The sequence below is a fragment of the Fistularia commersonii genome, chromosome 25 (genome assembly GCF_037954325.1).
Source record: "Fistularia commersonii isolate RoL2024-O1a breed Wild chromosome 25, RoL_Fcom_v1.0, whole genome shotgun sequence".
NCBI classification, from domain to species: domain Eukaryota; kingdom Metazoa; phylum Chordata; class Actinopteri; order Syngnathiformes; family Fistulariidae; genus Fistularia; species Fistularia commersonii.
Genome location: NC_141308.1, coordinates 10,543,554 through 10,554,050, shown reverse-complemented (window position 1 = coordinate 10,554,050; position 10,497 = coordinate 10,543,554). Strand labels below are relative to the sequence as shown.

Below are 10,497 nucleotides of genomic sequence, written 5' to 3'. Positions count from 1 at the left end.
TTATGATGCTGTGTGCTTTTTAATTCCTGCAGGGGGCAGCTTTGCACCATTGTGAGTTTTCTATATTATATAAGTGACACGCCATACAATCAGATGCTTTAACCCAACTTATGACCTCCAGGGTTACGACTTATTGAAACATTTGTAACATTTACTGAGAACTCTATAGTTTTTATTAGTTATTGTGACAGCTCGTTATTCCCTACAACTTTGTTTTAAGGGTGTAATGTCATGTAAAGGTTAGTTTAGGGAACCCAGCACCTACCAAATTTTATCTGACTAAGAACAGACTCGGTGGAATACCTCAGAGGAGGGGGCAGGGGGTAAAGTAACAAAAAAAAAAAAAAAAGAAATGCTTCCAGATGCACCGACTGCAGAGCAGATCATTTTCTTTCCCACGCACCGTTACTCTCTCGAACACGGCCTCTACCTATTTTCATTCTCTTGCGTTCTCCTTTTTCTTCCTCTGCAGCCAATTCTCTTTCTGCTGACAAATGGCCCAATTACATTCAATGCGCCGCTTTGTCAGTATACTTTATAGAAATAGTTCACATTATACCCTGGATTATAAACAGGCACATGGAAAATGTCCTATTCTCGATTCATAAATCAGCACGATGTAATAAATGAAGTATATATTAAATCTGTGTTGTTTTTTTTTTTCCATAGTGCATTTTTATTTATGGGAGAATTTTTATCACACACCATTAGAGTGAAGGCATCGGCCCAAAATCAATGATCATCAGCTAGAAGTGTTTGAATGCTAAATAAATTCATGAATGGAGTTGAAGTACACGCTCTAAATTGTTTATAAATATGCATCTTGATAAAATATGAGAGACTCGACAATTCATCATGTTATTGTGGAGATTATTAATCATTATGATACCTTATAAACTGAACACACCTTGTTTGAGCTGGAATAGCACTCCATAAATTACAAATAAAAACATTTCATTCTTGCTTAATCATGCAGTTAATATGTAGTTTCCCCCCCCCACGTTGCTTCAAATTGGACTTCTGCCCAAGTTAATTCCTAAAATACAACTGTTTTTCTGCAAATATTGGCACAAAGTTTTACTCGGAGAGGTTCCCTCCTTTTTCGATTATTGGTTTAAACAGTACATACGTATTTGCTCGTGTGCTTTTCATCTGCAGACCAATGAATCTCACCCGATCGGCCCCTCAGAGCCATTTCAGTTCGATTCCCCTCAACTTGTCCGGCCTGGATGAATTCGCGTCCTGCCGGAGGTTGCGCGCACTATCCGGAATCGTTTCCTGACCTGCGCTGCAAATAATTTAGTCGCCGAAAAAGAGAAAACAAATAACCCCCCCCCCATCCACGATGAATCAGGCCTTCGGGTCGAAGGGGAGGCCATTTTTCAACACCGTACCTGCACAAATCTGGATATTAATGACACTAATCTCCACAAAAGTCATGATTTATTGAATAACCCGCACTAACCTGAGGGTCGTACCTTCAAAGAGCGAAACAATAACATCAACCGCCGGGTTTTCCGTGGAATATGTGCCCGGGCACGTTTGATGTAAAGCCAAAGCAATGGCCGACTCTGGAAATCGGAAGGTTGACGGTGGAAGCGCAAGAGAAGGTCATTAGGGGGTTAACTACCCGGTTGATATAATTTCAACTGTTTAAATTCATGAGAAAGGACCTTTGTTCTCTCCTGTGTAATCGGAGACACCTGGCTGCTTCTGCCAGGAGGGAACAGTCCCTACCTCTCACACATGATGAGGAAAAAAAAAATTCAAAGCAAATAAATAAAAAACAGCAGTGATTAGTATGCAAAACTAGCAAAACAAACATATTTTATTTGATTTACATCGTATCAAATATACATTTAAAAACAGCTTATTTTGAGTAAACAAGGGACAATATCTGATGGCGGTAATGATAATAAGAATGGTACTCAGTCTCTCCAGGGCAGTTTGATGGTTAAAAGGCCTTTGTGAAGCACATGAGTCTCTTTAAGATACAGAATGTGGTCATTAAACAAGGCATGCAGTGGATATTCACATTAGAAAATGGTGGCTAACATGAAACACATGCTCTTAAAGAAAAACACCCCTGAACAAAAACCAGCATCCGCTGACCCCCCTCCTTTTTTTTTTTTTTTAACAGAAAACGTAGGAATGATGCGGAAAAAAAAAAATGAAAAGGTCCTGTGGCAACAACAGAGCATCTAAATTACATAAATAAAAGGCAGATATAAGAACTCGGAAAACTGAAGCACGGGCTAAATTGTTGGCACATGTTTAGCGCCGTCGCTCGTCTCAAAAAAAAAAAAAATCAGGCAGTACAGCTTGACATAAATATGATAAGTGCTTAACGCTACATTTTTAAATAAAAGGTAATATTTTTCATATTCAAAACTGCTTGTTTTAAAAGCTCATATTAACCGTGGTGTATTAATTAAGAGATAGTTCACGGCTATTAATTCTATATGAAGCAGAATTAGCTTAGGTGCACATAGCTAGCCTGGCTATTTCCAAAAGTAACAATACAATCTACCGTACATTACAACTAGGGATTTGATTTTTATACATTTGCAAAATTGGAGAGGTTTACGATGATAATAATATTTTGGTTATTTTTATTTTGTGTTTTCTTAAACTGGGCGAGCTGAATCTAGCTGTCGGTCAGCTTGCTAACCTATGATATGCTAATCCTCACCTCACATCCTTTGGTGTTTTGTTTTTGTCAAATATGACATTAAAAGATACATGTGTTCTTCTTCAGCTTTTTTAAAGCACCAAGAATAAAATTTAACCAATATAATGAGCTTGTCCTGTAAAATAGCTTAGCATCTGCTCTACAGTACTGCATTGTAGCTGCTATGAAAGAATATGAAAGAATTCCAGCATACATATAGAATTACAAATTCAACTTTTGTCATTCATATTCTATTCTAGGCAGGAAAACTCTTCACTCTTGTTTTGTAATGTTACAGTTTGAAACTCTGGCTGGTTATTTTGTCGTTCTGCGGGCGTTTGTGGTATTAATATCACTTCATTTCTTTCGCCAGAAAACCTTCAGCACGTCAAAAGGTTTAGCAACATGATGACTTTAAAATAAAATACAGTAACAGAATTGTAAGCGGGAAGGATGGTAGGATGGATAAGGTCGTAAAAACAATATATATTCTTTCTAAGGAGAAAAATGAAATTAGCTGCAATGATACTTAAATGAGTTATTTCTTTAGCTGTACTATTTAAATTGTATACTGACAATAATTCACCCTAAAATAAGAGTTTGATCATTACCTACACACACGTGCAGCAACAAAAGGTCGGATTACGTGAAAAATGCTCCTGAATTTTGGCAGGAAGTCAGCACGGCAGCTTCCTTCCAACCACTTGAGAGAGAGATTGTGGAAAAGCTATAAACCGCTCAAAAATACAAATCACTAAATGTCACCGTACAGTAAAACTCATGTTCTTTAAGTCTCCAAAAAGCCCAGCATACACCCTGTCTTTAGCAGGAATCCTGACTGCAGGAATTTATGGTGGCGGTATCAAACCCATGGGCCGAAGCTCCGGCCTCTAGGCCTTCCGAGTCGATGACTAGATAATGAACCGGATTTCATTTTCGGGTGAATTCTCCCTTCGGCGGTCGCGTTGAAGTTTGAGTCCGACGGTAGCTGCTTCACACCTAAACTTGAAAATACTCTGCTGGCGAGAGGGAACCGAACCGAAATGACCGAACACCGTAACTCTTCTGTTTTTGTTAGGCTTACGCCGCCACCCAAAGGATTGACACTCCACTATCTGTGTGGTGGCTGATCTGGTTGACCCGCCCGCGCACGCAGTCCAGCGTGAAGAACACCGCCGTGCCGTTCTGCACCTGGAAAGACAGCCGCAGACTTACGCCGGCCCACTGGCTACCCTCGGGCATCTGGCCACCCACCTGCTGCGCCAGGGGGATGGGTCGAGCTCCGTCGGCCTCCCTGGCCCTCGCCGGATCGCTTCGCTTGAGCAGAGTCACCTTGACCAGGTTACAGGAGTGAATGAGTTTGAGGTCCAGCGCCACGCTGGCCGTGCCGCTCTCTCTGAAGACGAAATCTCGGCTGAGGTCCGCCGAGCCTTTCCCCTGCAGCGCCATCTGGGCTACGTGCGGACTGGTTTGGTGGAAGAACAGCGGTTTGTTGCGTACGGCTCCCGAGGGGAGGCCGGCGTGAGCGACCGAGGCGTAGAGAGAGGACGAGATCGCCGCCGGGATCCAGACCAAGCTGAGGACGCTGATCCCGGTCTCGTCACCGAAGAAACGGACGTTGCATTGAGCGGGAGAGAGGATCTCGAAGGCCAGCGTGTCTCCGGGGCCCACCTTGGCCACTCCGGATAGCGACAGGGACGTGTCGCGGTAGTGGACGCCTGGTTTAAAGGCGCGGCAGAGCTCCATGCTACTGCCGTTGCGGTTGAGGTACGCCAGCATTTGGAAGCCATCGCTCACGCACGCCTGGCCCATGGAGTACAACGCCTGCTGGAACACGAAGCGCACCGCGCCGCCTTCTGCGAAACGAATCCCGCGACCGTCGTGAGTCAGCCCGACGACGTAAGGGTCGGAGGCGAAAACGGCGCGGAAGACGGGCCGGTAGTTTGTGTGGTAGTGCGCGGACACGGTGGCCTGCGCGGTCATGGCGACCGCGCCGGTGTCGTGGGAGAGCCACAGAAGGCTGAGAGGAGCTCCCGAGGGCTCGTACAGCTGGAGGCCCTCTTTGGTTTGGTTACAGTGGTTGCCGGCGCTTCGAAGGGACAGGGAGATCACGTGGCCCGGGGCGACCTCGGCGACGCCGCTGATGCTGATGCTCTGGAGCGACCTCACCTCTTGCTGCTCGATCCGGACACCGCTGAAGTCCCGACTTTCAGAACCGCCCGTACCGTTTATACGAAAACACGCCTGGATGAAGCTTCTGCAGCCGTGGCTCACCGAGAGGTTCTCGTCCAGCCAGACCAGGCCGTGCTGCCTGAGCAGCAGCCGTCCCTCCTCCTCCGTCAGCAGGCCGTTGTCGTCCCTCCCCTGGACGTGGAGCTTCACCACGGAAAAGGGATGAGCCACGCTACGGCTTTTCGAGCCGGGCAGGCTCACGCGTCCGGCCCACGTCAGAGACAAGGCGCCGTCGCCGCCGGCCGGCCCGGAGCAGACGGTGTCTGTGGTGAAAGTACACGGAGAGGCCACGGGCTCCCCGTCGCACTCGAAACAGGCCTGACACTCATCCATGGCCGAGTTGTAGAAGTAGCCGTGCCCGCACATCCCTGACCGGGCGTCTCGCTCGGTCATGCCCTGACACCTGAATCCTCCTGGGGAGCGGATCGAAATTCAACGTCAACGTCTAACGTCTAGATATAGAGGAAAACGCGGCGTGTCGTTCTAAGCGGTAAACGGATCCGACCGAAAAAAATCCCCCCTCCCACATCAGCCTGATGCTCGGGTGTAATCCTGCTGACAGAGCAAACCGCCGTCATTACAAGCGTGAGGAGAAAAACCAAAAGAAAGAGGTTTTTGTCAATAAATGGAAATGTTGAATAGATCCGCCCTCCATTTTAAGGGTTTCTTGTTCTTTACCGATTGTCAGTCAAGAGTCGGTAGTATTTGTGTGACCCTCGCAGACCACCAGGCATTAGTGCAAATCGGACTTCTTGACAAACGTAATTATACTTGAAAATATATCAGTTTTAGATGTATTTGTACTTGTACCATGAGCAAAACGTTCATTATCTATACCGCTTAACCTGGATTCAGGGTTGCGGGGACGCTGGAGCCTATTTGAGCTGCGATCAAACGAGAGGCGGGTTCACCCTACCGGCGCCACTCCATCGCCACATATAGACAAAAAAAAACAATGTTTTTGGACTTTGCTTCTGCACAGATCCCCACTAGAATGAAACCAGGGACCTTGTGCAAAAACATGGTGAAAAAAAACCCATGCATCAAAACAAAAATGTACATTTTGTACAGTACTGCTAATTTCCAGCGATTGAAACTATGCAATATCATTCACGCTGATGACAATAAAGAAAAAATGAAAAATAAAATGTTACCCGGCATGTTGAGGCATTTTTGCTGGTCTCCACAAAGATCGGGGATTTCAAGACATTCATCTCTGTCCTGCAATCACCAAAAATGATTTGGATTTAGTGTCAGGGAACAAAATAGCGACCACCAGATTAACAAGTAAATTAAAAGCATCTTCTCAAGGCAACTTCAGAAGATGCTTTTAAACGTTATGATGTTTCTATAATTCTATTTCCTATTTTTCCGACTACAAATTACGACGAAAAGTTAACGTCGGGGTTGTTACCTGGCAGATGCGGTCGGCGTGGACTGTACACTGCGCAACCAGGAAGAAGCCGGAGGGACAGACGGTGCATCTCTCGCAGAGAGGACGGCCGCTGCTGAAGCTGCAGTACTCATCGGGGCCGCAGCTCCCGCAGGCCGGGAGGGGGCGGCTCACCTGGGGGGGGGGGACATTATTCTAAATTCAATTTCACTAAAACAGGCGTGTTGAACTCACTTTGGTTCGGGGGCCACATACGGCCTAATTTGATGTCGAGGGCGCCGGACCAGTAAAATCATTACCTAGAGGTGACGCTAAGTCCTAATTTCTCCTTTGTTTTAGTGTAAAGGAGGTAAACAGGTAAATTATAGAAATCTTTATATTGTCATGAACTGTTCCTCTTGAAAATAAATGATGAACTAGTATTGAAAATGAATATTAAAAAAGAATTACACCCTAAAAATATTGTTGCGTTAAAAGAGAAAAACTTGTCACTGTGGGAAAATTTGCCACTAGAATTTATTGGAAAATTGATTGTTATCATGTATAAGAGGAGGTCTCATGTTTACAAGGCTAATGGTGGCTATTTTGGTTATTAAATCAATCTTTTCAATTTTTCCCGTTTTTTTTTTTTTTTTTTTGCAAACGTTTTTTGTGTTTATAGAAATAAGAAAAGAAAAGATTTTTTTCATCAAAAAATCATTTTGTTTTCAAATTTTGAAGCAAAAAATACATTGCAAAATTACTTTCACATTTTCTACTCACCCATTTTTTTTTTAAACCCACTGTAAAAAAAAAAAACCCAGATGCATGTGAGAAAAAACTTGCGGGCCGCACTGACACAAAGATTTGATTTCAGGCAGGGGGCCACAAAATATCGTTTCTTGGGGCCGAAAATTGGCCCGCGAACCGCGAGTCTGAGACCCCTGCATAAACAATACAACCAGGTCCGATTCATGTAAAATAAGGGTTTTGAGCTCCGCTGCTATCAATTTTTTTCTTGAAAATGACCGGTTGCGCAATGTCGCAAAATGTTTGCACTACACATTGTTTCTATAAAGCCTTATTTACAGTACATGAGTGTTTCTAAGCACGAGAAATGTTACTAGAATGCAGCTTTTATGGTAAATGGTCTCCACTTATGGAGGGATTTCATCATCTTGCAGGTTCAAAGTGCTTCACTTTACACTGGGTGGGTGTCAGTGTCTTGCCCATGGGCACTAAGACATGCAACACGATGAGTAAACACATATTTTCATTGGATTTCAGTGAGGTAGTCCACACACACACACACACACATACATACACACACACACAAATCCAGTTTACACAGTGTTTTCTGCAGTAAAGCTTGAAAATGTATTTATAGCTGGGCATGAATAAATAAATAGTCCCAGCTGGTGCAGTATAGGGCCCCTCACGGTGGAGCCTGCATGTTCGAGCGGTGCTTGTTTGGCTTTTCCTCCAGGCCATGAGCCTCCAGTTTCTCTGGTGAAAATAAAATATGCAAATGGAATAAACGATCCTTTCAGTGTTCCAGACGTTGTTTTTTAGGGCCAGAGTCTGACAATGTTGACAGGGTCCAGCCGTCAAGCGGCTAAAGTGCAGGGACCGAATAACAATGTGCTATAAACTCTGTGTAAACACTGTGTGCAAATGGCTGTGTGACAACAAAAGTACTTCCTATCTAAATAGACGGATAATTGGTTTTATTACAGATGCCTGTGCTAAGGTGCAACAGTCCGACTTGATTCAGGATCAGGTTTCCAGGCAGCTGGTTCATAACAAACACGAACCGACAACCTCGAACTTTTCCCTTTCTCTGCACTCCTTGTGTAATTCAATGGATTCAAGCTTTGGGTTTAGAATATTGTTGGATTTTTGTTTTTTTTTTAAACCACATTTTCTCATGACATAAGAAATTACTTGTGAAAACATTGATGGCTGAATCAAGTTAACTGTAGTTAACTGTAGTTAATTACAGTTAACTACAGTTAATTATAACTTGTAGTGTATTTACTTAGAAGTGATAGTCACGTCCAATGACTCCAGCAAAAAAAAAAAAAAAAAAAAAGGTTTTTTTTGAGGGGTCAGGGTACAACCCTTCCCGTGCAGTACCTCCAAAACGCTGGCCTCCATGTCCACCTTGTGCAGAGACAGGGCCTGCTGTCCTTGGTGGGTCCGGACCTGCTCGCTCATGGCTTCGATGTGACTGTCCAGCTCCCCGTGGAAGTTCTGCAGGGACGTCTGTTTGATGCTGTCCATCAGGATGTTATATTGCGCCTTCACCTGGAATTAAAAAAAAAAAATCATAAAAAGAAATAAAATAATAAGCAATAAGAAAGTGCTCTCTATAATTATAGAAGGAAATGAGCTGGTAATTTTAGTTGCTATTTTTCCTTGAGCCATACCTCTCTTTTCTTCAGCTTTTTGTGCATTTATATTGGTTCTTTTACCTTCTCGGGTCAGTGAATATCTCTAGAATGGGTGTGACGGTGTAATTTTTTAGGATTTATGGTGATATTCAATGAAATGATGATTCCGACACTGTGTGTGTGTGTGTGTGTGTCATACAGGTTACTGCTTTCAATCACAATTTCAGTCATGAGCTGTGAAAAGTCATTTTAAAAACTGGAATTAAGTAAACTATGTATGAGGGGCGAATAACCAGCATGGCTTTAACAAGCACTGAAAAGGAATTTCCCATTGCCGATGTAAAAAGTGAAGTAGTCCGGGTGTTTTGTGACGGGAGGCATCATTTGGGGAAAAACAATTCAATAAATTTGATTAATCAAATAGCGTGCTTTTTTTCATCAGTGTTTGTTTACTGTTTTCCTTTCTCATAATATTTCTCAGTATATTAGGCCTTACACGATCAAGATTTGGCCCCTGAGTCATGGCCAGACTTCTGAGGAAGGCTTCAAATGTTATCTTTATGTTGTTTTTATCCACTGAGTTTTAAGAAAGTGTGTAATTACGATTAAATCACGATCACTTACTTGCTCCATGTGTTCTAACATGGTCCTCTGCTGCGCCAGGATCTCCCTCTGCTGGCTCACCAGCGCGCCCTGCTGCTCGGCGAGGAGCCCCTGCAGCTCCTTCACCTCGTCCAACTGGCCTCTGAGGGCCTCCACGAACTTCTCCTGGTTCTTGGAGAGCTGCAGCTGCAGCACGACGGCGTCCTCCGAGGGGACCTCGTTACTCCCTGCAGGAAAAAAATAATATACAATAGCCGAGGAGCTGAAGAATCGTAGATCCCGTCGATCAGCTCAGCCCGATATGAACCTGGTTTCATGTCGCACGTCAGTTGGATCCAAGCGCCGCGCTCGGAACCGGGATCTGCGCGCTCGTCCAGATACTGCGCCGCCCTGTCCGTCACCTGAATCGGCGACGGGTTGACTTGTCTCCCGTCGTTCTGGCGCATCCGCTGCGGCAACTTGCACCCGATACCTTTGCATTCCCGTGCGTCTCCGTCGCCCGCCGGGTCGCGGGAGACCGCGGCGGGACACGTCCCTCCGGCGCAGCCCGGGTGGAACACCTCCGCCGTGATGGTCCTCGGGTTGGTCCTCCGGGAGCTTCCCCCCTGGGGGTACGGGACCGGAGCGACGCCGTGCCCGAAATGCGCGTCCTGCTGGTAACCCGGGTGCACCGGTCTGGGTTTCGGCTGCTGGAACAGCCGTCCGACCGGCGGCGCTCCGGACTCGGCGCGTTCCCGGCACTGCGCTCCGACGCACGGCCCGCCGCTCCAGCCGCGCTCCGGGGCGCAGCGCGGTCCGCGGCACATCTCGGACGCGCTCCCCGTCTCGCCGAGAATAAACGCCAAGTTGAATAAAAACACCAGAGAGATACGTGCCATCCTGCAGGAAAAAAACGGGGGAAAATTTTAATTTTTTTATTTTTTTTGGGGGGTGGAGGGGGGGCGTAAATCCGTCACCGTCGCCTCTCTTAGTCGTCCTCCCCCCTTTTCTCTCAGCCTCTCCTCATCCCTCACACTGCGGCTCCTGCCCCCGTTGCCCCCTCTCCGCAGACGGATACGTGTAGCCCACATGTGGCGCTCGCTGTTTCTAATTGGCAACAGCTTTTGCTTCTAGTCTTAAATTAACCCGTGGTTTTCCCGGACGCACCTTTCTCTGTCCCCCTCCCCCCTTCCCACTGGCGTGCAGAGGTCTGGGGCAAATCTTGATCTACGCCCCGAACACTCATG

At 45.7% G+C, this 10,497-nt stretch overlaps 1 protein-coding gene across 1 annotated transcript; it reads right to left on the bottom strand.

The window, feature by feature from the left end:
* Positions 1–3,737: 3,737 nt before the first annotated feature.
* LOC147219237 (uncharacterized) lies at positions 3,738–10,290 on the bottom strand. Its single transcript, XM_086172139.1, has 6 exons — positions 9,579–10,290; positions 9,293–9,498; positions 8,412–8,582; positions 6,318–6,470; positions 6,058–6,124; positions 3,738–5,316 (listed from the first exon to the last, which is right to left on the bottom strand). The coding sequence occupies exons 1-6, from the start codon at positions 10,147–10,149 to the stop codon at positions 3,752–3,754; spliced, it is 2,733 nt and encodes a 910-aa protein (XP_086028265.1). The 5' UTR covers positions 10,150–10,290; the 3' UTR covers positions 3,738–3,751.
* Between the last annotated feature and the right edge of the window lie 207 nt (positions 10,291–10,497).